This window comes from Lepidochelys kempii, chromosome 16 (assembly GCF_965140285.1).
Source record: "Lepidochelys kempii isolate rLepKem1 chromosome 16, rLepKem1.hap1, whole genome shotgun sequence".
In the NCBI taxonomy this organism is placed as follows: Eukaryota; Metazoa; Chordata; order Testudines; family Cheloniidae; genus Lepidochelys; species Lepidochelys kempii.
This window is the reverse complement of record NC_136395.1, coordinates 4449777-4477758: the sequence shown is the minus strand read 5'-3', so window position 1 is coordinate 4477758 and position 27982 is coordinate 4449777. Positions and strand designations below refer to the sequence as shown.

Here is a 27982-nt window from a genome sequence, read left to right as displayed (position 1 = left end):
TGTTCCTCATGGCTTGTAGTCCATCTTTGTGTGAAATGTTGGTGTAAAGGACTTCTACATCCACAGTGGCTAGGATGGTGTTTTCAGGAAGATCACTGATGGATTGTAGTTTCCTCAGGAAGTCAGTGGTGTCTCGAAGGTAGCTGGGAGTGCTGGTAGCGTAGGGCCTGAGGAGAGAGGCTACATAGCTGGACAATCCTGCTGTCAGGGTGCCAATGCCTGAGATGATGGGGCATCCAGGATTTCCAGGTTTATGGATCTTGGGTATCAGATAGAATACCCCTGGTTGGGTAAATCTCCCCACTATATTTTCCACTGTATGCATCCAATGAAGTGAGCTGTAGCTCACGAAAGCTTATGCTCCAATAAATTTGTTAGTCTCTAAGGTGCCACAAGTACTCCTTTTCTTTTTACGGATACAGACTAACATGGCTGCTACACTGAAACCTGTAAATAAGAAGCAGGCAGCATTATCTTCCTTCAATGTAAACAAACTTGTTTGTCTTAGCGATTGGCAGAATAAGAAGTAGGACTGAGTGGACCTGTAGGCTCTAAAGTTTTACGTTGAGGGCAGTTATGGAATCAAAAAAAAAATCTGTATTTGTAATTTAAATTTTCACGATAAAGAGATTGCAGTTCAGTACTTGTATGAGGCAAATTAAAAAATACTATTTCTTTGTTTATCATTTTTACAGTGCAAATATTTGTCATCAAAAATAATAATATAAAGTGAGCACTGTGCACTTTGTATTCTGTGTTATAATTTAAATCAATATTGAAAATGTAGAAAACATCTAAAAATATTTAATAAATTTCAATTGGTATTCTATTGTTATAAGTGCAATTAATCATGATTAAATTTTTTTAGTTAACTGCAGTTAATTGACAGCCCTAATCACATCCTTATGATATTAAATTAGTTATTTACACTTCATTGATAGGCCCACCCTGTGTGTCTGTCAGACAAGCCTGCATATTGGTGTTAATAGTGTGAATTTCTAAGCAGTCTCAAATTCTGCTTTCAGAACTTCAGTTATTGACACTGCAGTCTGTTGGGTTACTCCAGATTTGCACCAGTGTAAATGACAGCAGTACTGGCCTGACATATGATTTAACCTGTAAATTGAAATAATTGTGGCGTTAAAATTCCTGTGAAAACAGTCCTAGTTCTAACTTCTTAAAAAGTGTGATGGAATTTGTTAAAGTTGTAACTGGAGGGGTGAATGGATGGATTTTCCTACATCTGCTCCTTTTCCCTGATTAAAAAGTGATTTGACTTCTAAAGAGCAAGGAGTTTTCACACAGAAATATTGTACATCTCTATAGGCTACCCCCATGGGCTGCCTCTCTCAAGCAAACGGGTGGCTAATTATTTCTCTTCCTAGCCAAATGCTTAGCATCTTTCATAACTACATGTAGGAAAAACAATTTCATTTGCCAAGGGAATAGGAACATTCAATTAATTCTTTTTCAACTGAAAGTTTAAATCCACAAAGGAAAGTTAATAAAAATGTAAAAACTGGGGTTTTTTCATGCATCCATCAATTACATGAAATCACTGCCCTGCTCAGCAATGAATTCACGCTCATTACAGGTATGCCGAGTCTGTGTGCTGGATCATTCCTCCCACTATGAATCAGTAGTCCTGTGGCTTTGTGTGCCCATTGGGTGTTTGAAGAGTCCATCTTGCAACTGCAATCCCTTTACGTCTTCTCGTCTGCTCCTGTGACAAATGAGGTTCAGTTGCCAGGCAGATGAGCACTGTGGTGGCTTTGGCTTGGTTGTGACAGAGTTCTGGGTTTATGGTTTGTTCTCCCAAGGGGAGCAGTCAGAGCTGACACAGGAGGCAAAGCCAATTCCCTCCAAAGCTGAATACAATATTAGCTGTGGTGATGTGCATGGCAGGGAGCAGAGAAGCAATAACGAGGAGCTTTTTTGGAACTGCCTTCTAAGAATTATCTGAAGCAGACCTCTGTTAACCCCCTTTTCATGGTCACTGCTGCTCCGTTTCATTTCATCTCCACATGGTTTTTGCCACCTCTGCTACAACCAGCTGCTCCGCCAACAGCTGTGCCAGCCCCAGGGCAGCGACTCAGGAACCCTGATATTGTGCCCTCCCCTCTCTCTAGGCAAATGGGAATGGTGCAAACTGACTTGTTAATCACTCCTGTTCTCCCTGCTTCCCCCCCCCACAATAAACGCATGCCCGATAGAATCTCATCTACTTAATTACATTGGAGCAGGCAGATTAGGGCTCCTAGAGTGGATTCCTTTTCAGCCCGATTACTGCTCCCTTTGGATCCAGTCTGGCTGTCTGGTAACACTGACTGGTGTGCAATGGCATGACACATGGAGTTTGAATCTCAGGGCCAGACCCCAGCTGCTGTTCATCAGCATCACTTCACGGCACTTAGCAGAGCGATACCAATTTACACCAACTGAGGACCTAGCCTTCCACCTCCACGTCTAGTCTGTGCTTGGCCACTCCTGCAGAGGTTGCTGACGCCAGGTAGTGTCAGTTGTGGTGGTCTTTTTAATGGGGACACTTGTCTACTGGGAACAGGAGACCATGAGGCTTCAGAACAGCTACCCACAGGAGCTGGATCTGAACAGGCCATCAAGAGGCTGAATATTCTGTGACGTTGCACCCCATAAGGATTTATGGAAATATGCCTATGAATGTATATATGACATAACTGGAATATGTTTTATGGTACATATGCCATGTAACATATCTCTGTAAAGGTTATGATCTACTGAATCTATTAATCCTATTTGTATGCATGTATCAATTTTGTATTCCAAGTTATGAATATTGGCTGTGCACTGGCTTGATTTTTAAGCAGCCTGTGTAAAGCATTTGGTCAGCTTCTTGAGAAAGGAATGTGCAAATTAGGTGCCCAATGAAGAAACACTTAAAGGACAATGAATCTTGTAAGGCTCCAATCCACACAAGAAATCTACCTGAGGACGTTCAAGGTAGCATGTAAGTAATGGCTGCTGCCTGTAAAAACTGAGTCATGCAGGAACATGTGACTTGCCCATGTGACTCCAAAACTCCATCTTGTAGCTGGATTCTACATAGGGGGAGGGAGGGGTGTCCACCCACAAGAGAAAGTCTATTTAAACTCCTGGGAGACCCCTCCATTTTGTCTTCAGCTGGTTAAGGAGATAGCCTCTCCACGCCCAAGGATACCCAAGACAAACTGGAACAAAGGACAGTAACTGCAGGGGGTGTGAGTGATTGCTGGACCCAGACTAGAAGGAGACTAGTCTGTAAAAGGAAGCTTTCTGGGTGAGGTTTTTATCCGTATTCAATTTTCTTAGACATAGACTTGCGTGTTCTATTTTATTTTGCTTGGTAATTCACTTTGTTCTGTTCAAACTTGGAACCACTTAAATCCTACTTTCTGTATTTAATAAAATTACTTTTTACTTATTAATTAACCCAGAGTATGTATTAATACCTGGGGGGAGCAAACAGCTGTGCATATCTCTCTATCAGTGTTATAGAGGGCGAACAATTTATTAGTTTACCCTGTATAAACTTTATACAGGGTAAAACAGATTTATTTGGAGTTTGGACCCCTTTGGGAGTTGGGTATCTGAGTGTTAAGGATGGGAACACTTCTTAAGTTGCTTTCAGTTAAGTCTGCAGCTTTGGGGCATGTGGTTCAGACCCTGGGTCTGTGCTGGAGCAGACTGATGTGTCTGGACAGGGTGCTGGAGTCCCAAGGTGGCAGGGAAAGCAGGGGCAGAAGTAGTCTTGGCATATCAGTTGGCAGCCCCAAGGGCTGTGATCCAACCCGTCACATGTTCAATATCCTCATTATCAGCCCTGTGATCCATCCAGTCTCCCAGCCCACTAGCGTTGGTTTATTCACTCCAACACCTTCCTCAGAAGCTTGGACATGACACTTCTTTCCATACTGGTTTTGCTCATTCCTACCTGGCAAAGAGCAGTCTTTCTTTTTCCAATTTGCATGGAGCACAGGCCCACACAGCTCTCACATCATGAGCATCACTGATTAGACATTGCCAATGACACCAGAATAATTATCTGAATAACATTTGTTAACCCATTTGTAATCCCTTGACTGGATACAGAAACAGAACAAAAATACTTCTGTCACTGTCAGCGCAGTTTGGATTTTCACCCGCTAAAAACCAGATACTTAGACTCCAGAGGACTCTCTTGGCATAAAATAATTTTAACCCACTATAGGTCAAACTGAGTGCATTGTCTGACCCAGTGACATATTCCTTTAAATTGATCCTCTAAATGCCCTTTTATTTGACAGTGTCTCTGTAAAAGCAGAAACAGCATTTCCTTGCTCTTGCACTGAGCACACTGTTGTACCGACTCAGGACCAGATTCTCAGCTGGCTGTCACCAATTTACATCAGCTGGGGAACTGGCCCCATATATCAGGCCAAACTCTGTTCTGTATCAGCCTCTGACTTCAGTGAAGTTGTACAGGTTCTATGTCAGAGCAGATTTTGGCCCACTGAGTGAGGACAGCAGGAGATAAAAGGGAGCAAATCTGTTAGCAACCAAACTGAGGATGAAAGTGTCCTGGATCCAGAATCCCAAACCCAGCACTGGAGACAAAGAAGAGATGGACATCTAGATAAACCCCACTGTTTTAGGGAGCAAAGAGGAAATAACTACCACCTCCAATTTCAAAAAATGTGTGTTTCCTTTTTTTGCAGTTACGCTTCTCTAGCTATTATAGTTCTCCAGCTATATTATAGCTTTGCCATTAAATGAAGGGACAGCTATTGCCTCTGGGCCCTTAACTTTGTGAGATGAGAAGGAACAGCAGGGTTTGAGAACTTAGATCTGCAGCTTCTTTCAAACATGCACCCATGCTGTTCATGTTAGGGCAAATGAATGTTCATGAGCTATGGAGATACATGCTGCATCTGAAAGAATCCGGCAGAGTGATGGGGACCAGTCAGAACCAGGCAGAATGTGAACTGAGCAAGTTTCCACTCAGAGAACTCTGGGAACACTCTTCAATCTTGTTTGACACACAATACCCCCTGCAATTCCAATCTTGAACCATCACACATCTCTGCTGAACTGCAACACCTGTGGTCATCCTCTTCTGGGCTCAGTGGTTTGAGCATTGGCCTGCTAAACCCAGGGTTGTGAGTTCAATCCTTGAGGGGGCCATTTAGGGATCTGGGGCAAAAATTGGGGATTGGTCCTGCTTTGAGCAGGGGGCTGGACTAGATGACTCCTGAGGTCTCTTCCAACTCTGATATTCTATGGTTCATAAATTTCTCAAGCTCTACCTTAAGGCTAGCTAGGTTGTTCCCCTACCACCCATTGCTGGTTAGGAGGCTGTTCCAAACCTGCCTCCTCTGATGGTCAGAATCCTTCTCTTTCCCACCTAAAGTTATTCATGGCCAGTTTGTACCCATGTGTTCTTGTGCGAACATCTCAACCTGGGGCTCCAACACTGCTGCTGTGTGAGTCCCAAAGGGAGTTCTGGGAAGTCTAGAGGCGCTCACCCCCCACAGAGTGGTAAGACTTGGAATGATTATTTCTTTACTACTTTCACGTGTGCAGCCTTTAAACATCTGCCTCTGTGAGTGACTGTCGGTTAACATATTCTTTCCCCTACTCTCCCTTGTAGATCATTACTCCAGAGGACAATCTATTCTGCACTAACTCCACTCCAGGGCTTCACATGAAAAGCCTCCAGCTGGTAGCAATGACCTCATGAGGGTCAGCGGGTTTTGAGGTTCAAAATGCTAGTGCAGCCCACAAAATGTTGCTCATCTTGGGAGTCTTCTTGTACCAGGTACCTCCTGACTGATCAGGATAATCCAGGGATGAGGTGGAGACAGGAAGAGGAAGACAGGTTGACAAAAGAAAGACACACACACACACAACACGCATTATATTCTCAGCCATGAGGCTATGCATGAAGTTTACATTAGGTCAGCCAGCATGGGCCCAACCCTCCCTCATAGCATCCAAGGACCACCAGAAAGATATCTCAGTGGCCCACAGGGTTGCAGAACCTTCATCCTCTACCAATAACACATCATCTAATAGGACAGCTGGCCTATTGCAAAATGGCAGCAATAGTAGAAAAATGGCTCATGTTCCCATGCCTGCAATAACCAAATGCAGCATGGCCAGTTATTCCCATGAGCAACGTGACAGCTAAGACAAGCTGTCCAACAGCAGAGAAGACCCGCCTGCTCCCTTCTAAACCCACCTGGAAAAACACCTTCACAACAAGACACAAAGCAGGTAACATATACCTGGACTGCCAGTCACCCAAGAGCTCACTCTCATGAAGCTACTAAATCCCATGTTTAGTTAGCAGGGATCCACCTCCCAAAACAAAACCACTAACAAAAATGTTAAGTGGTAATAAACACTCTCCACTCCTCCAACAAAAATAGTTCTTGCTGAAGTTACACACTGCGGTACTCTGCAGAATAATGTCTGCCGATACCTACGACGGGAATTTAATTCCACAGGGAAGGAGGAGTCTACCTACCATTCACAGCTTCAGTGCCTGAGGGCTGGGCATCTGTCAACTGCAGAAGCATTGCAAACAGCACCCCAACCAAAGCCTTCCAAATGAATCACAGCTTGCCACACCATCCAGAGAGTGGCAGCTGGCCCATCCTGCTGATATACAATTGGTTTGCAATGATCTATCGCACTCCCAGCTCCCTGCCCTATCACACACACACGTGAACACACTCACACTCTCCAGACACACGCACGTGAACACACACACACACACTCCAAAGGCAGAAGCTACCTCTGAAAGACAATAGATTATCAGGTCACTGGTGCAACACGAAGCAACAGTTTGGAACCGCCAAAGCCACAGGTTCAGCCGCTTTCCCGCCCCAGGCTCTGTCAACACAAAACCAAAAGGAAGAGTCAGTCAGACCGTGGGGTGGGATGAATTCAGAGGGTGTCAGTGCTGCTGGCATCTCAGGGGAGGAGCTCGTGTCTGGATGGGGAGTCTCTGGGGCTCCCGCCTTCTGCCTCAGAGTTGAAGGCTTAGCTGCACCTGGCAAAGGAAGAGGTGTCCTGGCTGGAAGACTCCTATTTGCTTGTCCTTCAGCATGAAGTCTGCACCATTGCCAGCGCTTCCTCCCTCAGAGCAAGAGGAAACCCTGTCCACAGTGCTTCTAGGGGAGAGGAGGTTCCTGCTATCCACGTGTCTACCCAGTAAGGCTTTTATCACTGCTGTATCTGAGTGCCTCTGGCTCCCCCTGACTCTAGTGGGAAAGGGCAGGACTAATCTGATCCTAGGGACATTTTCTTGCTCCTATCGTCTCCCTCTGCCCTCCTGGGACTCCAGCCAGGGTAGAGGGGAGTGAATTTAGGAGAGAGAAAGCAGGGCCGATTGGAGTGGGTGTAAAGGTGGAACATAGGAGGAAGGTGACAGAGGAGCAATTTAGACTGAAGAAAGGGGGGCAGTTAAAACCCAAGAGTCCGGCAGGCAGAACAATAAAAACAGGGTGAATTACAAGAGGGAAGAGGAAGAAAAGGAAATTCAGGTGACACAATAAGTGAAAAATATAAATCTATAGAAAATCTAGACCCAAAATATTGCAGTGAAATACACATTCATGTTTCCTATAGCTGTCAGGAGCCAATGCTGTCTCTAACAGGGTTCCTGACATATATATGAAACATGAACGCGTATTTCAAATACTGCAAATACTTCAAGTCCTGCAAATAAACTCCAGTTTAGCCTTCATCTGATCCATTCTGTGATGTCACAGAATATCAGGGTTGGAAGGGACCTCAGGAGGTCATTTAGTCCAACCCCCTGCTCAAAGCACGGCCAATCCCCAACTAAATCATCCAAGCCAGGACTTTGTCAAGCCTGACCTTAAAAATTTCTAAGGAAGGAGATTCCATCACCTCCCTAGGTAACGCATTCCAGTGTTTCACCACCCTCCTTGTGAAAAAGTTTTTCCTAATATCCAACCTAAACCTCCCCCACTGCAACTTGAGACCATTACTCCTTGTCCTGTCATCTGCTACCACTGAGAACAGCCGAGATGTCACAACCATCCCCACAAAGTGACTGCTGTGTCATAGGCTCTGGCACTAGACAATAGGAGCAGGCTAGCGAGAAAGGATTCAGTTTCTGATCAAACACAACAATCTCAGTAACCACAAACAAATCAACACACAATCCTAGTAATCAGCACTCATGAGAACGGGAGCAGAGACCAACCACACAGCTATTTCAGGAGAATGGATGAAAGATGGCAAAATGTGTTAGAGGTTCGCAAGCGCTCTTCAAAGAGCATGGACTGTTGGAGTCCATGCCTTAAGGGTGAGGCGTGGGCTGTATTTGGAAGAACGTATAGGCAGGAGGGCATTGAAAACTTTCTCTCCTGCAGAAAGAAGCTGCCAAATTCCCACCAGAGGAAACAAGTGAGGAGTATGGTTTGCAGATGGCAATAAATAAATAAATCTATCTACCTCCAAAGCCAAGACATACTTAGGCACTCCCATCCAGGAGAATGAGTCAGGGTGCTCAGGAGAGCTCTGCTGTGCAGGGAGGCCCCTCAACACAGCTGAAAAAAAATCTGTAATTGACTTGGTTGGGATTTCAGTGGGTGATGAGAAGGATTCTCCTATTCTGTTAAGCAAGGGTTGAAAGAGCTGCCTCAGCTCTATCTCAGCCTAGCACTGTGCTACTAAAACATCTATCCAGCAGCATGTGCATGGCTGTGTGAGTCCCCTTTTTGAAGGGCTACCCGGGTGGATTCATACAATGGGGCGAGAGTAGGAGTTTTGTGAAACAGTTTCTCTAAATTGAGGATTTATCATACATGTGGCCTCTCTTATAATTCCAAATCAGTCATGTCCCAATGAGTGAAGGAGTGTAAACAGCAGCAATGCTGACTACTGTCACTTCAAGGAAATAGAATATAAATTCTCCCCACCATGGCTTCTCTCATCATAACAGCAGCGTTGGAAGTTAAGTGGTGACGCTGCACGCACAGCTAGTCTACGTAGCCAGGTGTTTCTACCACTGCCATACTGGTCCTCCCTACCCCCTTTCCCACACTTATTTTGTCCGTAGACTCTAAGTTAGGGACTGTCTTTCACTAGGCATTTGTGAAGTGCCTAGCACACTGCGCCTCGATTCTGATTGAGGTTTCCTATACTATCCCAGTATAAATAGTCAACAATAAAAAGAGCTGCCTATGGTCCCTTTTTAGAACCCTGGTTTTCACACTACAAAGCCTGCAGGTCTCATCAAGTGAAGACTCTCGGTGTGCCAATACGTATACGACACAGCCACACACCTAGTGCACACACACACGCTGTGCATTCACATACACATGAGGCTCAATCCTGCAAGATGATGAGCACTCTGGACCCAATCCAGCAAAGCAATAAAGTATGGGCTGGGGAACATGACTTATGAGGAGAGGCTGAGGGAACTGGGATTGTTTAGTCTGCAGAAGAGAAGAATGAGGGGGGATTTGATAGCAACTTTCAACTACCTGAAAGGGGGATCCGAAGAGGATGGATCTAGACTGTTCTCAGTGGTGGCAGATGACAGAACAAGGAGTAATGGTCTCAAGTTGCAGTGCGGGGAGGTCTAGGATGGATATTAGGAAACACTATTTCACTAGGAGGGTGATGAAGCACTGGAATGGGTTACCTAGGGAGGTGGTGGAATCTCCTTCCTTAGAGGTTTTCAAGGTCAGGCTTGACAAAGCCCTGGCTGGGATGATTTAGTTGGTGTTGGTTATGCTCTGAGCAGGCGGTTGGACCAGATGACCTCCTGAGGTCTCTTCCAACCCTAATCTTCTATGATTCTATGTGCTTCACTTTTAGCATTTAATTTATTCCATTGAAGTCAATGGGAATACTCATTATCTTAAAGTTAAGCACACAGTTTGGCTTTAATCCAGCAAAGCCCTCAGAGTGCTCAAGGATCAAACCCATAGAATGGAGAACATTTGCGGAAAGGCTGATATCTGACCTCTCTGCTTGTGGGGACAACGGAAACCTGTGGCCACATTTTGCACCCACAAAAGCCCTATAGAATTTAACAGAATAACCTTCCTACTGTAATGATTTTTGCTCCATCATATCCTACAGAATATGCTAAAATTATATAGAATTTCATAAGATGATTAACAAATCTATGGAAAAGATTGTATTCTCTATTACAGGGGCGGCCAACCTAGGGCTCCGGAGCCACATGCTCAGAAGCTAACATGCGGCTCCTTGTCTAGGCACCGACTCCGGGGCTGGATCTACAGGTGCCAACTTTCCAATGTGCTGGGGGTGCTCACTGCTCAACCCCTGGCTCTGCCCCAGGCCCTGCCCCCACCCACCCCTTCCCGCCCCCTGCCCTGAGCCTTTTGTACTCTCGCTCCCCCCCACCCGAGCCTCCTGCATGCCACGAAACAGCTGATCAGGAGGGGGAGGTGCTGATCGGCGGGGCTGCCGGTGGGTGGGAGGTGCTGGGAGTGCGGGTGGGGGAGCTGATGGGGGGCTGCTGATCTATTACTGTGGCTCTTTGGCAGTGTGCATTGGTAAATTCTGGCTCCTTCTCAGGCTCAAGCTGGCCACCCTTCTCTATTATATTCTACGGGCTTTTAGACCAATTTCTATTGAACCCTATTGATTTAGATCCTATTCAATTCTCTAAGGTTTTTCCATAAGGGCCGCAGGCACAAGTACATTTATTTGACCCTTTCACTGCCTGATCTGTGCCCACAGACAGATAGTTAGGTTCACAAGCACTCAGATTTTTCCCCTCAAGGCTAATATGGATCCAAGAACATGCACCACTGTAAGTACACATATACGTGTTACAGGTTCTGAGAATAACGAGCCTCCATTGGTTCCGTTTTCCCCCACGTGCAGTGATGCTGAGGATACTAACACCATCACTGCTTGTTGTTCCTGCTAGGTCAGTGTCAGGGCAACTGTGCTGAAGGCACTCGCCTGTTCTCCGTAGCATGCAGCCCCGAAGCAGACACTGATCACAACGGTACCTATGAATCATCGGCACTCCAGAGGCATTATTTTGTCTGAGACTATCATACCTAACAAATGCAAAGGGACATCACACTTCTTACCAGCACTTCAGCAGGCCGGCCAGTTCTGTAGGTTGTCAGCATTGGCTAAGCAGGGAGTTACCTGACTGTCTGGCAAAAGCGGATGTATTATTTCATACATTGGGGACAAAAGATAGTTCCCCACATGTGCAAAACGTCAGCTGTGTTGCTGAGGCCCCAAATTGCAAATGCTAGGGCTTTACGTCCTAGGGCTTTACGTCCTACTTCTGTAGGCCTTTATGTCCGTAGGCCTTTACGTCCCATTAAAAACTTCCTCCCCTGCAGAGGAGCCTGATGTCTTCATGGGGGCTTTTAGTGGCTGCGCTGCGAGTGAAATGTTTTGTATCTACAGCTCTGGAGTCTCTTGTCTTTCTCTACAGAACAGGGACACCCTAGGGAACAGCCGGGCAAGCTTCTCCCATCAAAATGCCTCAACACTGATCTGTAAGACTGTAGCAAAGGGGCGTGGCCTCCCTCAGAGACCGACCGCGAAGGAGAACCACACCCATCTACACGCTTACAAGGGACCACCTCTAGGGGTGTCTACACTACACAGGTGTCTTTTTATTTTAACACATTAGCTAACATGCTAAAATCCTAGTGGAGAGTAGGTAACTGTAATTTTAACACGTTGGTGAAGGTAAACCCGAGGAGCGAGCTTATCTCAACCAACTAATGTGGTTAACACTACAACTTGCCCTATTCTTACCAAGTCCACTGTGACACATGAGCACCATCCACACATCAGGATAAAGGACACACAAGATTTCTCTTACCTGAGCCGTTTCTGCCCTCAGGATGGTTTTGTGAAAGATACTCTCCAAAAGCCCTTGCTGCCCTGAAAATCCAAATGCCAGGGAACACACAGCGGCAGATACAAAAAGAGAGGAGTAAAGGTTAGTGTTGGAACAGCTATTTGCAATCACAAAGAGCATTTTAATGAGTGCTATTTCCCAGAAGTCCCCTTGTTCCTCCTTCTACTTCCAGCTGATGCCAGCACAAGTACACTATGATGGCTAAAAGAAAAGGAGGACTTGTGGCACCTTAGAGACTAACCAATTTATTTGAGCATGAGCTTTCATGAGCTACAGCTCACTTCATCGGATGCATTCACTTTTTGCGAATACAGACTAACACGGCTGTTACTCTGAAACCTGTCATTATGATGGCTAAGGGTGCCTCAACTTGTATCGGACTGGAACATCTCTAGGAGTGAGATGGAAGTGCAGCTCCATGGTTTGTTCAGCCTTTGGCCTCTCTGGTGAGACTGCAAACAAGGGAACCAACTGTTGTACAATATGGCCTTGTTTTTTATGACTTGGAAACTTGACCACTTGGAACTGGGCTGCACGGCCTCATTTCCGAGAGCTGCCAAATGGCCCTGACATGGTAACAGCTACCAGCTTGGGTCAAATTCAGAGTGGCAGCCTAGTGAAGAGAGCCTCTACATTCCAATCCCAACCAACCTTCTGATCCTTTTTCTTTATGTTCCAGCATGTTAGCAGCCCCAGCTCCTACAATATGAATAGCCATCCATTCACCTTACCCCAAGCTATGGGGCACCCATTACACTCCCCCTGGTGCTACGGAACAAGATTGTTTAAGAGGTCATTAAGACCAGTAAAAATAAACAAACACGCTCATGACAATAATTACATTTACAACAAGTAGGTAGCACAGCAGGAAGGTGAGCTGCAATGGGGACAGCTCTCTCTCGCTGCTGGAGTACTTTTGCTATCTTTCTCCTTCAAAGTGCTTGACCTCAGAGTAAGCCTCTCTGGCTCTCAAGGTGAAGCTGCAGGTGCTGCCATGAGAGGCTGCTTGTGAAAGCAACAGCACTTGTACTCAAATTTACACTTACTCTCAGCTCCTGACTTCCCTTCTATTCTGCCATTTGATGGACAAGACAGTGCAGCAGCCCTTCACCCATGCAGTCAGGAGTTTTCCTCACTGCACATATACACTATCTCCCCAGAGCGTATTCACGAGTGTGCCTGGCATAGGTAAGAATGAAAGGCCCATTTGTGAGCCGCAAACAATATGACACTGGAAATGGAGACTATCAGAGCAATAAAGAAGGGAAGTGATCTGATTTCCCAAGGACTAATAACTTTACCATTGCAGGATGCAAAATGTATTGAGCTGGAGAGCTGATTCCACTTGTGAAAGCAGCAGGGCTTTGGTTAGTTCTCTGCTTAGCTACACATAGCAAACGTAGCGTGCTAAGGCTTTGATATTGTCATGCATCCCACATGTCCAGTCCAAAGACAGAATGTTCCTTTGAGACAGGCTTGTTTTGGGGGCAGCATGCTCTCTCCCCTGTGCCTTTGTTACAGTGTGGGGTGGGGAGGGGCAGAGCTAGAGTCCCACCCCATTGTCAGGGTAGCCCCCCAAGGGGCACCAGCAGGAAGCCACCCTTGCACTTGGGATATTCCTAGATTTCAAGGCTGAAGGGACGATTGTGATCATCTGGGCTGACCTTCAGTATGGCACAGGCCAGAGACCTGCCCCAGAATTGTTCCTAGAGTAGATCTTTTAGAAAGACATCCAGTCTTGATTTAAAAATGGTCAGTGATGGAGAATCCACCACGATCCTTGGTATGAATGAGGTAGAGGTTTTTAAGGTCAGGCTTGACAAAGCCCTGGCTGGGATGATTTAGTTGGGGATTGGTCCTGCTTTGGATTAGATGACCTCCTGAGGTCCCTTCCAACCCTGACATTCTATGATTCTATGTGGTTCCAGTAGTTAATTACTCTGACTGTTAAAAAATTATGCCTTATTTCTGTCTGAATTTGTCTAGCTTGAAAATTTAGGAGGATGTAGGGGATGCTACTGTGACTCACCCATGCCTCAAGACAGGGGTGAAAGTATCATAAAAGGCTTATTGGTACGGGGGCCCTGCTCCAGGCCCCCAGAAGGGACGGGGCCTCAGGCAGGAGTGGTGGGGCTGGGGGACCAGCCTCCCGCAGCCAGCCCTTCCATGCTGCCCAGCCCGCACCACCCGGGGCTCTGGTAGTGATTTAAAAGGGCCTGGGGCTCCGTCCGCTGCTGCAGTAATGGTGGCCAGGAGCCCCAGGCCCTTTTAAATCACTGGGCCCTGACGCAGCTGCCCCTTTTGCCCCCGCCCCTCCGTTGGTGGCCCTGGGGGGCGGGGAGGAAGGGGCAGAGATGTTAAAACCTACCAGCAGGGCCACCAACCGGGGTGGGGGGGGAAGGAGGGGAAGGGGCAAAGATGTTAAAGCTTGAACTTCGGCTATGTACAGGCCCGTACCGGCAGTCACTTCCTACCAGTACACCTTACCGGCCCGCTTTCACCTCTGCATCAGAACATAAGAACAGCCCTACTGGGTCAGGCCAAAGGTCCATCTAGCCCAGTGTCCTGTCGTCTGACAGTGGCCAATGCCAAGTGTCCCCGAGGGAATGAACAGAACAGGTCATCACCAAGTGACCCATCCCCTGTCGCCCATTCCCAGCTTCTGGCAAAACAGAGGCTTCTGGCAAACCATTCCTGCCCATCCTGACTAATAGCCATTGATGGACCTATCCGCCATGAATGTATCTAGTTCTTTTTTTAACACAACCAGGGTGAAGGCTCCTTGTGCCCTCTCACCCCCTTGTGCACCCATCCAGATGTCAGCCACAATACGGCCCTTGCATTATACAAGTCCAAACTTAGGGGCCTGATCCCAGGAATCCTTACTTGTACAGGCAGTCCTTGTTCACATGGTGTCAATGGGTAACTCACATAAGCAAGGGCTACTTGTGCGAGTAAGGATTTGCAGGGTCAGGCCCCTAGGGTGCCATTCCTTTGTATACACATAATGAGCCTTCCACATGCATGAAATGAAGAGACTGCAGGGTTGGTTGGTTTGGTGTGTGTCAGAAATTCTTCCTCTGCCTCATTCCATGTAAATTATCTATGTGGAGAAATAAGAGCTTGTCAGCTCTCACACCAGTTGTTGTTATGCTACGTGTGCATGGGGTTTTATATAAATAAAGAATTTGGAATTATTTAGATTAACTTTCGTTTCCAATTTGTTCCAAAGATGTAAGTGCACCTCAATCCAATCAGTGTCCCAGAAACCTCTGCTGATGCCCAGTATGGATTGTCCATCTGCCCTAAAATCTGAGCTGGTCCCATTCTTTATTTTTTGAAGAATTTGCATACTATATGCTGAATGCCACATGTGGGAATATCCTGGAATTTTACCTCTTCACTTGTCAATTACAGTCTAGACAAATTCATCTCCATCATTCCTTAAGGCCCAAATTGTGAGCAGCCCCTGCACAGCTGCTGAGAGATGAATAACAACCTCCCCGCCCCTGCTGTTGCGTGGGGCCAATCTGGGGAACCATCCCTGTGCTGTGCTCCAAAGACCTCACCTCAAACATCTCACTATCTTCCCCAGCAGGAACAGAAGAGGCAACAGGATAGACCCCATGGTATCTCACATGAGAGAGCGATCAGGGCACATGCGTGATTACTCAAAAACCCCCTCTGAATGAATTACTCAAAATCTCACTCAAGAATGTTGCTGTCCACTCTGGGCTGGGTCTGCAGACATGTCAACAAAATGTCACCGTCCTTGGTATCAAGCACTTTGGACTGACCTAAAAGATCAGCATGGACACTTGACCATTGTCCATCACCAGATTATCGACCAGTGAGACTAGCACAGTATCAGTACAATATTCAACCATTTATATGCATACATTGCAGCCAATTCCATTTCAAATTCCTGTCTAATTTGCTGTCCACACTAACACATTGGTATCCTTCTGCATTCCTGCTTTCTGGTATCAAATCCCTTCTCATTGTCTCAGAGAGTTTCAGATATTTTCCCCAGGTGTATTAGCTTGCAGTTTGCCAAGCTCCATCTCGTGTAGCTTATGTGTAATTTATCTATGCCATACCCTTTGTGTTATTTCTCTGCCCTCACCAGTTTTCACAGCTATTGCAGTTGAGCACCATCTGCAAATGACACTTATGCACTGGGTACTCCCTCCTTCAGACTGTTAATGGGGAAGTTAAATTAAACCAGACCTACCACCAGTCTCTGCCGCAGGCAGCCCACTCCTCAATACACTGCAGTTTATCATAACCCTTTCTTTATTTAGAGTCTGTGACCAATGCGCAATTATATATGGTAGTTTTCCTACCTAAGCCAATTTAAAATCACAACAGTTTCATAAGACACTACTGAATGCTTTACTAAAATCGAGCACATGGCAGCTACAGGGTTCTCATGCTCTAATTTTGTAATTCAAACAAAAAAAACAATAAAGTTTTATTAGCAACATTTATTATTAATAAATCTTGTTTGCCCCACTTCCCCCACCCCTCAATTCTGGCACTATGAACACAGCCAACGTGGTTCCAAACCCACCAAAATTGTCCATGACCTGGACAGAAAACCCTTTGCAGTGGTGGACACCTTGGAGCACAGAGAGCAAGGGATATGCATTTAACTGTCAAGTATGAAAAAAGGAAACTTGCCTCAGGTAAATAATGTGACTGCAAAGAGCCTAAACATGTTGCCCCAACTCAGAGGTGTCAGAAGGCGTAGCCAGGGTACTATCAATGTCCAAGAGCAACAGACTCCTTCAGATTTTCCTCCACCTAGCCTAGACTGACAAAGGCAGAACTCATACAAAGTCTGTCACTGCTTCCTTTGGCTGGTTAAAACAGATTCCTTATTGCAGCTATTTGTTATTATAGGTACCAGCACTGGACTCAGCTCTTTAAAAGAGACATTGAAATGTTCAAAACAATATAGGAGATTTAGACAGGTTCAGCAGTTGGCAAGAAGCTGGCATGCTGTACAATACGGTGAATCTCGAAGGACTTTATATTATAGGATATTGTATCTCATGTAACCTCATAAAAGGGGTCTTGAGCATGGGAGAGGGTATCCAGTGTGCATGCCAGCAGCTGTGTAGAGGCAGCAAAGGGATGTTCATATGTATTGTGCCATAAGCTCATCGAATTGACACAGTTTTAGTGGGGAAATTTGTAAGAAAACATCATGAGATCCATGAACCCGCAGAAACTGGTATATTGTGAAGACTTCACTTGCAGCACAACAGCAAGCTGAGCAGGTGGGTCTGCTGTATGGCAAGTGAAGGACACGAGAGCTGGGCGTGGGAGCCACCGTCCACATGAAGAATAATCATCTGAGGCCACCTGCCATGCAACATAAATCCCTCCATTCTGTTCATATGTACTGAAAGGCCATATGCCATGGTACTGTATGCACCAAGACATGGCATGGGAAGACTTTATTCCCACTAACTGCTCTAACAAGGAATAGAGCAATATACTAATGATTCTATGTTACACTTATACAAGATATTTCATACATTATAAGTCTGAGCAACGCACCGGATCATTACACCGTATACTACAACTGCATCGGAAGAGGAGGTAATGTTGACCAAGAATGCCAGGGCAACCATCTGTTCTTATCAAGGTTCTGGTGATGTCCATGAAGAGCAGATAGGGCCTTGGTTTTTAAACACTTGTTTAAAAGATCCAACATGCAGTAAATTGCATGGAAGTTAATGAATCCATCTGGGAAAGCTGAAGCACCGAGTCAAACCTGCTGGGATTTGAATTTACGGTTCAAGGGATTGCAGGGGTTTCAGACCTGTTGCTGAGACCACATTATCATGCTTGTCACACAACAGTAAACAAATTCTGATATTCTATGACTCTACGATACATAAAATCACAGGAGACTGGAGGCCCACATGGAGAGTCTCCTCCTCTCTGTGTGGAGGATAGTACAATCCACTACTGGGGCCCATCTCCTGCCCTGCAGAGGCCTCGCCCTAGATAAAGAGAGTATGGACAGGGGCCAATGATGGAGCTGGCGAACCAAGCATCATCCTCCCCTAAAGCCCTGTGGAAAAGGTGGCAGCGTGAAATGAAACTGGGAGCTGAATTTTCACTTCCTTGCCCCTCCATGCTGCAGAAATCCAGGGGGCAGCACTTGCTGTGGAAACCCCTGTTACACTGTCAGAGAACCACAGAACCAGGGCAGAGGAATAGAGGCCCCCCGCTATTGGTGATTGGTTCCAAAGGATTTGGGGGCAGAACCACTGCCACACAGAACACGCCTCCCCCCCATGGAGCAGTTCAGAAAGGATTCTGCAGGGGGATTGTCAGGAGGTTTTCTGCCCTCCCTCCCCACACATATGCCTTCAGTTTGGCATCTCTGCAGTAGGGGCAGTCCACGGGCCACAGCTACGAACAGCCAGTGCTGTGACCTGACTGGCTGAACACCCAGCACAGGCCCAGTCAGCTATGCTTCCTGATCCCAGCATGTGAACTGGAACTGATCAAGGGGCATCAAAGAGTTCCTACATAAGAATCACCACAGCATCTTGTCATACCTATACAGCAGGTGCCAAAGTGAGCAAGAGTCTCTTGGCCCGATCCTGGATTCCACAGTATTTGTATTATTTGGAAAAAAGAAAAGGAGAACTTGTGGCACCTTAGAGACTCACAAATTTATTTGAGCATAATGCATCCGATGAAGTGAGCTGTAGCTCACGAAAGCTTATGCTCAAATAAATTGGTTAGTCTCTAAGGTGCCACAAGTACTCCTTTTCTTTTTGCGGACACTGACTAACACGGCTGCTACTCTGAAACCTGTATTATTTGGGTAACTCCTATCTCCTCCAGACATGAAGTCACATACAGTGGCACCCCAAGATGATTCCCATACACCCAGCATTAGCCATCTGTCAAAAATCCATGCCATCATCTGAACCATTTGTGGGGAGGGATAGCTCAGTGGTTTGAGCGTTGGCCTGCTAAACCCAGGGTTGTGAGCTCAATCCTTAAGGGGGCCATTTAGGGATCTGGGGCAAAAATTGGGGATTGGTCCTGCTTTGAGCAGGGGGTTGGACTAGATGACCTCCTGAGGTCCCTTCCAACCCTGAGATTCTATGACCAAAGTTGTATTTTCCACAGTAAGACATCTACACTCCAGCTTCCTTCCTCTTGCTAAACTCACAGGGCTGTTATATGCTGGAGAGAATTTCATTTTCTTTATAGAGTATGTATATTTAAAAAGTATTCACTGTGCAATTTAGCCTCATACTGTGGGCAGACATTCCAGAAATCTGCCAAGGCCCTGATGCATTGAAAGCTTTGATGGACAGATTTCTTTATAAACTAAAATAATTAGGGCTGTTGATTAATCGCAGTTAAGTCATGCGATTAACTCAAAAAAATCAATCACAATTAATCGCACTGTTAAACAATAGACTACCAATTGAAATTTATTAAATATTTTGGATGTTTTTCTAAATTTTTAAATATACTGATTTCTATTACAACACAGAATACAAAGTGTACATTGCTCACTTTATATTATTTTTATTACAAATATTTTCATTGTAAAATGATAAACAAAAGAAATAGTATTTTTAGTTCACCTCTACAAGTACTGTAGTGCAATCTCTTTATTTGGAAAGTGTAGCTTCCAAATGTAGATTTTTTTGCCAGTAACTGCACTCAAAAACAAAACAATGTAAAACTTTAGCGCCTACAAGTCCACTCAGTCCTACTTCTTGGACAGCCAATCGCAAAGACAAACAAGTCTGTTTACATTTATGGGAGGTACTGCTGCCTGCTTCTTATTTACAGTGTCACCTGAAAGTGAGAACAGGTGTTTGCATGGCACTGTTGTAGCAGGTGTCACAAGACAGTTATAGGCCAGATGCGCTAAAGATTCATGTGCCCCTTCAAGCTTCAACCGCCATTCCATGAGCCATGCGTCCATGCTAGTGATGCATTTTTTTTAAATGAATGTTCATTAAAATTGTGACTGAACTCCTTGAGGGAGAACTGTACGTCTCCTGTTCTGCTTTACCCGCATTCTGCCATATAGTTCATGTTCTAGCAGTCTCGGGTGATGACCCAGCACATGTTGTTTGTTTTAAGAACATTTTCACAGCAGATTTGACAAAACGTAAAGAAGGTACCAATGTGAGATTTCTAAAGATAACTACAGCACTCGACTCAAGGTTTAAGAATCTGAAGTGCCTTCCAAAAATCTGAGAGGGGCGAGGTGTGGAGCATGCTTTCAGAAATGTTAAAAGAGCAACACTCTGATGCAGAAACTACAGAACCCGAACCACCAAAAAAGAAAATCAACCTTCTACTGGTGGCATCTGACTCAGATGATGAAAATGAGCATGCGTCGGTCCGCTCTGCTTTGGATTGTTATTGAGCAGAACCCATCATCAGCACTGGATGCATGTCCTCTGGAATGGCGGTTGAAGCATGAAGGGACACATGAATCTTTAGCGCATCTGGCATGTAAATATCTTGTGACGCTGGCTACAACAGTGCCATGAAAACACCTGTTCTCACTTTCAGGTGACATTGTAAACAAGAATCAGGCAGCATTATCTCCTGCAAATTGTAACCAAACTTCTTTGTCCGAGCAATTGGCTGGACAAGAAGTAGGACTGAGTGGACTTGCAGGCGCTAAAGTTTTACATTGTTTTGTTTTTGAATGCAGTTATTTTTTGTATATAATTCTACATTTGTAAGTTCAACTTTCATTATAAAAGGATTGCCCTACAGCACTTGTATGAAGTGAATTGAAAAATACTATTTTTTTTTGTTTTTTTTACAGTGGATATTTGTAATAAAAAATAAAGTGAGCACTGTACACTTTTTATTCTGTGTTATAACTGAAATCAATATATTTGAAAATGTAGAAAACATCCAAAAATATTTAAATAAATGGTATTCTATTATTAACAGTGTGATTAATAGTGATTAATTTTTTTAATTGCTTGACAGCCCTAAAATAATCTGAACTATATTGCCTTTTGCACTGTCCATTTCTAACCACATCACTTCCTCTCTTCTTACCCCACTATCACCAGGATTTAAAGCTGTGCCTTAGAGCTTCAGAGTGACAAGATGCCTTAAGTCGATTTGTCAGCACAGTCTCGACTGGGCTCTACAGAGAAGTCTGCTGTAATTTTTTCTAGCAAAAAGAGCCCCCCGGGCTCCTATGAAAAGTTCACTTCCTCCAATCTGCTTGTGAACGGCTACGACTGGGGAAGCAGCCAGTGCTACTAATGGACCTATTCCCTTTATGATTGTCCACATAATATCAGCCCAGCAGCCACCAAGAAACAAAAGGCAAATATCTCGAGAGGGCTGCAGCTTGCGGCACAGCAGGGATGGAGCCAGCTCTCTGCCATCGTCATGGCCAATGTACCACAGTCAGTGTAAGATGTGAAGCTCATCTATATTTTTTTTTAAATCCCAAGTCCCATCAAGCAACAGAGACGTTTTTCAGGATCTCCCAGGAGCCATAAGAAAGGCCACACTGGGTCAGACCGCAGTGTCCTGTCTTCTGACAGTGGCCAGGGCCAGGTGCTTCAGAGGGGATGAACAGAACAGGGAATCATCAAGAGATCTATCCCCTGTCGCTCATTCCCAGCTTCTGGCAAACAGAGGCTCTCCCTGCCCATCCTGGTTCATAACCATTGATGGACCTATCCTCCATGAACTTATCTAGGTCTTTTTTGAGCCCTGTTATACTCTTGGCCTTCACAACATCCTCTGGCAAGGAGTTCCACAGGTTGACTGCACTGTGTGAAGAAATACTTCCTTTTGTTTGTTTTAAATGTGCTGCCTATTAATTTCATTTGGCAACTCCTAGTTCTTGTGTTATGAGGAGGAGTAAATAACACTTCCTTATTTACTTTCTCCACTCCAGTCATGATTTTATAGACCTCTATCATATCCCCCCAGTCATCTTTTCCAAACTGAAAATTCCCAGTTTTATTAATCTTTCCTCATAAGTCTATCATATTAAAAGGTAACAGGGACGGGCAATATACACCCAAATTCTATAGCATGGACCAAGTACCAGGGCCAGCTCCAGTGTTTTTGTGGCTCCAAGTGGCAAAAAAAAACCAAAAAAAAAACCCTTGCCGCCAAACACAGAGGCGGAGTGATGGTGCGGGCGCCGAATTGCCACTGGTGACCGAAGAAGAGTAGCGTCCCCGCCGCTGAATTGCCGCCGAGCTCAAAATACGCTGTGATGGAGTGGCCGCCGAAGGCACATTGCTGCCCCAGAGCCCGACGTCCTGCCGCTCTTTTACATTTGCCGCCCCAGGCACCTGCTTGGTTCGCTGGTGCCTGGAGTCGGCCCTGCCAAGTACCATGAAAAGAAAACCTTTCAAAGGGTAAATGTAATGGCCTGAGACATTCCAATAAATGGAGATATTTGGTAGGTTTGGCTTTTCACAGGATGGCGTTTTTATTACAGGGGGAATTGAAGATCACCTCACTGGGAAAGCTACCACCAGCCGTGTGGTCAGATATGCAGATAAGAACATAAGAATGGCCATACGGGGTCAGACCAAAGGTCCATCCAGCCCAGTGTCCTGTCTTCTGACAGTGGCCAATGCAAGGTGCCCCAGAGGGAGTTAACCTAACAGGTAATGATCAAGTGATCTCTCTCCTGCCATCCATCTCCACCCTCTGACAAACAGAGGCTAAGGACACCATTCCTTACCCATCCTGGCTAATAGCCATTAATGGACTTAACCTCCATGAATGTATCCAGTTCTCTTTTAAACCCTGTTATAGTCCTAGCCTTCACAACCTCCTCAGGCAAGGAGTTCTGCAGGACACTGTGCGCTGAGTGAAGAAGAACTTCCTTTTATTTGTTTTAAACCTGCTGCCCATTAATTTCATTGGGTGGCCCCTCGTTCTTAGATTATGGGAACAAGTAAATAACTTTTCCTTATTCACTTTCTCCACACCACTCATGATTTGCACCGCTACCGACTAGGGACCGAATGGCTCGGCAGCAGTTCTGCAGAAAAGGACCTAGGGATTACAGTGGATGAGAAGTTGGATATGAGTCAACAGTGTGCCCTTGTTGCCAAGGAGGCCAATGGCATTTTGGGATGTATAAGTAGGGGCATTGCCAGCAGATCGAGGGACGTGATCGTTCCCCTCTATTCGACATTGGAGTACTGTGTCCAGTTTTGGGCCCCACACTACAAGAAGGATGTGGAAAAATTGGAGAGAGTCCAGCGGAGGGCAACAAAAATGATTAGGGGACTGGAACACATGACTTCTGAGGAGAGGATGAGGGAACTGGGGATGTTTTAGTCTTCAGAAGAGAAGAATGAGGGGGGATTTGATAGCTGCTTTCAACTACCTGAAAGGGGGTTCCAAAGAGGATGGATCTAGACTATTCTCAGTGGTAGCAGATGACAGAACAAGGAGTAATGGTCTCAAGTTGCAGTTGGGGGAGGTTTCGGTTGGATATTAGGAAAAACTTTTTCACTAGGAGGGTGGTGAAACACTGGAATGCGTTACCTAGGGACGTGGTGGAATCTCCTTCCCTAGAAGCTTTTAAGGTCAGGCTTCACAAAGCCCTGGCTGGGATGATTTAGTCGGGGATCGGTCCTGCTTTGAGCAGGGGGTTGGACTAGATGACCTCCTGAGGTCCCTTCCAACCGTGATATTCTATGATTCTATGATTTTATAGACCTCTAACATATCCCCCCTTAGTCTCCTCTTTTCCAAGATGAAAAGTCCTAGCCTCTTTAATCGCTCCTCATATGGGACCCGTTCCAAACCCCTAATCATTTTCGTTGCCCTTTTCTGAACCTTTTCTAATACCAGTATATCTTTTTTGAGATGAGGGGACCACATCTGTACGCAGTATTCAAGATGTGGGTGTACCATGGATTTATATAAGGGCAATAAGATATTCTCCGTCTGATTCTCTGTCCCTTTTTTAATGATTCCTAACATCCCGTTTGCTTTTTTGACTGCCGCTGTACACTGCATGGACGTCTTCAGAGAACTATCCACGATGATTCCAAGATCTTTCTCCTGATTAGTTGTAGCTAAATTAGCCCCCCATCATATTGTATGTATAGTTGGGGTTATTTTTTCCCGATGTGCATTACTTTACATTTATCCACATGAAATTTCATTTGCCATTTTGTTGCCCAATCACTTAGTTTTGTGAGATCTTTTCGAAGTTCTTCACAGTCTGCTTTGGTCTTAACTATCTTGAGCAGTTTAGTATCATCTGCAAACTTTGCCACCTCACTGTTTACCCCTTTCTCCAGATCATTTATGAATAAGTTGAATAGGATTAGTCCTAGGGCTGACCCTTGGGGAACACCACTAGTTACCCCTCTCCATTCTGAAAATTTACCATGTATTCCTACCCTTTGTTCCCTGTCTTTTAACCAGTTCTCAAGCCATGAAAGGATCTTCCCTCTTATCCCATGACAACTTAATTTACATAAGAGCCTTTGGTGAGGGACCTTGTCAAAGGCTTTCTGGAAATCTAAGTACACTATGTCCACTGGATCCCCCTTGTCCACATGGTTGTTTACGCCGCTCCAAAAAGAACTCTAATAGATTAGTAAGACATGATCTCCTTTTTCAGAAACCATGCTGACTTTTGCGCAACAATTTATGTTCTTCTATGTGTCTGACAATTTTATTCTTTACTATTGTTTCAACTAATTTGATGTTGGACTTACCGGTCTGTAATTGCCAGGATCACCTCTAGAGCCCTTCTTAAATATTGGCGTTACAGTAGCTATCTTCCAGTCATTGGGTGCAGTAGCTGATTTAAAGGACAGGTTACAAACTATAGTTAATAGTTTTGCAATTTCACTTTTGAGTTCTTTCAGAACTCTTGGGTGAATGACATCCGGTCCCGGTGACTTGTTACTGTTAAGTTTCTCAGTTCCCAAACCTCCTCTTGTGACACTTCTATCTGTGACAATTCCTCAGATTTGTCACCTACAAAAGACAGCTCAGGTTTGGGAATCTCTCTAACATCCTCAGCCATGAAGACTGAAGCAAAGAATTTATTTACTTTCTCTGCGATGACTTTATCGTCTTTAAGTGCTCCTTTTGTATCTCGATTGTCTATGCTTGCATGATGCAAACCAAACCAGGCAAACTCAAAGTATTTGCCATTTACAAGGACTGAAAGGATCCACTCTGATGACTAGCTCATTAAAACATTAAACCCCTGCCTCGGTGGGGTGGGCATTTGGCACAGGGCATATTGAGCAATACCAATTGATGATGCCAGCAGAGCTGGGGAATATGTCCTGGGTACAACCTTCACAGATGAATTAACTCTTTGAAGGTTGTTCATTTGAAAACAGTTATATGACACTTGAGAGAACTGCATGGTACAATCTTATGTGCTGGCATGTCAGACATTTAGAAGTGAACTTTCTGTTTTGCACAGTCTAAGCAAATATTTATCATATATTAGACATTTTTCAAATATTTGCCATATGGCTATAGGTACTGTGTGTGTCAGCATTTCTAGAATGCAGAGGTACAATGTAGTTTCTATTGAACAATGTTCCTACTCTAAGTAGCCATTAGTTACATTCCCTACAGAAAGAAAAGGAGTACTTCTGGCACCTTAGAGACTAACCAATTTATTTGAGCATGAGCTTTCGTGAGCTACAGCACGGTATGCATCCGATGAAGTGAGCTGTAGCTCACGAAAGCTTATGCTCAAATAAATGTGTTAGTCTCTAAGGTGCCACAAGTCCTCCTTTTCTTTTTGTGGTTACAGACTAACACGGCTGCTACTCTGAAACCATTCCCTACAGAAGGATTGTTGAGAGAGACACATTATTTCTATTAGCTTAATGTACCCTTACTAAATGCAGTGTGAACTGCACTGTTCATTAGTCCTTGAGGTACTCACTCACACATACATTAACCAAAGGGACAGTACAAGATTTTGCCATACAGGGTGTTTCTGAGGAACACAAAAAGTTATGTCATTATATATGTAAAGTTCATATACCAAATGTGATTTCCTGATTGCAAATCAGTGCCATTAATTACTTGAGGTTTGTTTGTGTGTCCCCATGAGTGATTTTTTTGACAGGCCTCCCGCTAGGCAGATGGTTCCTTACACCTCATGTCATTTGCTATTTAAACCCACTGTAAAGCCAGAATAAAACTAAAAATAAATAAGCAGTATTCTCCACTGGAGCTTGCAGGTCAGCCAAAGATAAAGGGACCAAAGAAACCAGCATCACATTCTCTCCCAGCCCACACAATTGTCTTGATTGTCTTGTCAGTTTAGTTTGCTTTGCAGAGATAATACTATGTGTGTCTGGAAAAACAATGAGGCATCTAAAATATTTGCACGTTCAAGCACCACTCACCTAGTGAATTTCACCAGAAGGAAAGAGAGGAGGCAAATGCAAACACCTGCAATACTGAGTCTCATTATGCCCCCCCCCCACACACACACACACACCCTGCCCTCTGCAAATGCCCCAGTTTCTTCTATGCTGATATTGTAATGCAGTTAGCCCAACGTTTAGACTGCACACCCCATGCATCACATTGCATTTGCGTTAGCATTTCGTTTAGCAAGGCATTGTTTTCTTCCCAGCATGGCCAGAATCTTCTTGGGTAGTTATTTTTATCCCACCCCTGCCGCAACTTGTCTAGGCGGAGGTTATCACTCACCTGACTTTAGCTGCTACAGAAGACATAGCATCATTCCTCAGAGTCTTCCTTTTGGATACAGCTGTGCCCATATTCGCTGGGAGAAAAGCTTTGGAGGCAACATTCATTGCACAAAACCTCCGCCCATAACGCTGAGGGGAAATAACGGTAACAAAGAGACGGCACGAAGTCCTGCAGCGTGCCCCGATCCGCTGCTTTATTCCTCCTGCCGCGGAGCCATGTGCACTAGGATCCCAGGCTGGCAGTCAAGGGGCCAAGCCCCGCCATGGCACAGTGTCCGTACTGCCTCCTGCCATTCATCTCCTGGCAGCCTGGAGGAGACGCGCAACAGACCCGGCTCTCGCTAGTAAAACGCTTCCGCAAACCCGCTGCCTGGCTCCCCGCCGGCTGCCTGCGCAGGGATGGCTGCAGGGAGCTGGGTAATGGGAGGTCCAAGGGCGCCCCCTCTATATGCCGTGCAGGCTCCCCCCCTGCACGCCCCCCGTGCTGACATCACGGGCGGCATGGGAAGGAGGGGAGACGGGGGCTCGTCTCCAGGGGAGGGGGCGCCCGCGGCGCGAGCGGGAGAACGGGAAGCTGGAAGCCCGGCTCCGGGAGAGAAGGACGCGGCTCGGGAACGCGGCGCAGCCAGGGCACCTGCCGCGACCCCGGCCGCCGCGCGTCTCACTTCGCGGCGCGTGCTCCAGGCGCCTGGGGCCGCGCGCCTGCCCAGGACGGGGCGGGGCGCTCGCTGCCCGGCCGGGACTCCGCGCGCTGCCGTGGACGGGGCCCTGGGCCTCGAAGCTGGGACTTGGCAATGGGTGGCCGGAGCAGGGGTTTCAATCAGCCCATTAGAAAGCCGGGGCCAGGTGTGAAATCTGCCCCCAGCTCTCCCCGCGTGTTTCTCTCTGTGTGCAGGGCCTTTGAAAGGGGTGAGAGCCCTGCCTGCTTCCCCCCAGGAGCAGGCTTGGGGTGCTCCACTCATCCCTTATCTTTAAACAACCCCATTTTAAGGCCGTGCTGAAGTCATCCCCAAGTCAAAGTGGCCTGCGGAGCGGAGCAGAGCAGGTGGTCTGGCTGCTGCCTGGGGCCAGGGCTCCATCGCCAGCCTTTTCCCAGCCTGCAGGTCCCAGTCGGAGCGGGCCGTCCAGCTCCACACTCAGTCCTGAGAGCCAGCCCCTGGCCTTGAGGAGAAGGGGGAGCACAAGGGGTTCTCACAAACAAGCCCCTGAAACACCGTTAATATTCTAACCTATCCTGCTGCCCCTTTCTGCAGCTGCACCTCTTCAGTCCCACGGGGGAATTCACCTTCGCCCAGTGACTGTCACAGGCGCAAGCTGCACCTGCCCCATGCCAGCCTCCAACCACCTTACT

At 45.9% G+C, this 27982-nt stretch overlaps 1 protein-coding gene across 1 annotated transcript in view; it reads right to left on the bottom strand.

Moving 5' to 3' along the window:
* The window catches only part of NSMF (NMDA receptor synaptonuclear signaling and neuronal migration factor), an 83522-nt gene extending 56250 nt beyond the window's left edge, over positions 1–27272 (bottom strand). Inside the window, exons 1-2 of the mRNA XM_073314110.2 lie at positions 26630–27272; positions 11867–11928 (exon numbers count right to left, since the gene is read on the bottom strand). Coding sequence (XP_073170211.1) covers positions 11867–11928; positions 26630–26736 — 169 coding nt within the window. The 5' untranslated portion in view covers positions 26737–27272. The remainder of the gene's footprint in view (positions 1–11866; positions 11929–26629) is intronic.
* Between the last annotated feature and the right edge of the window lie 710 nt (positions 27273–27982).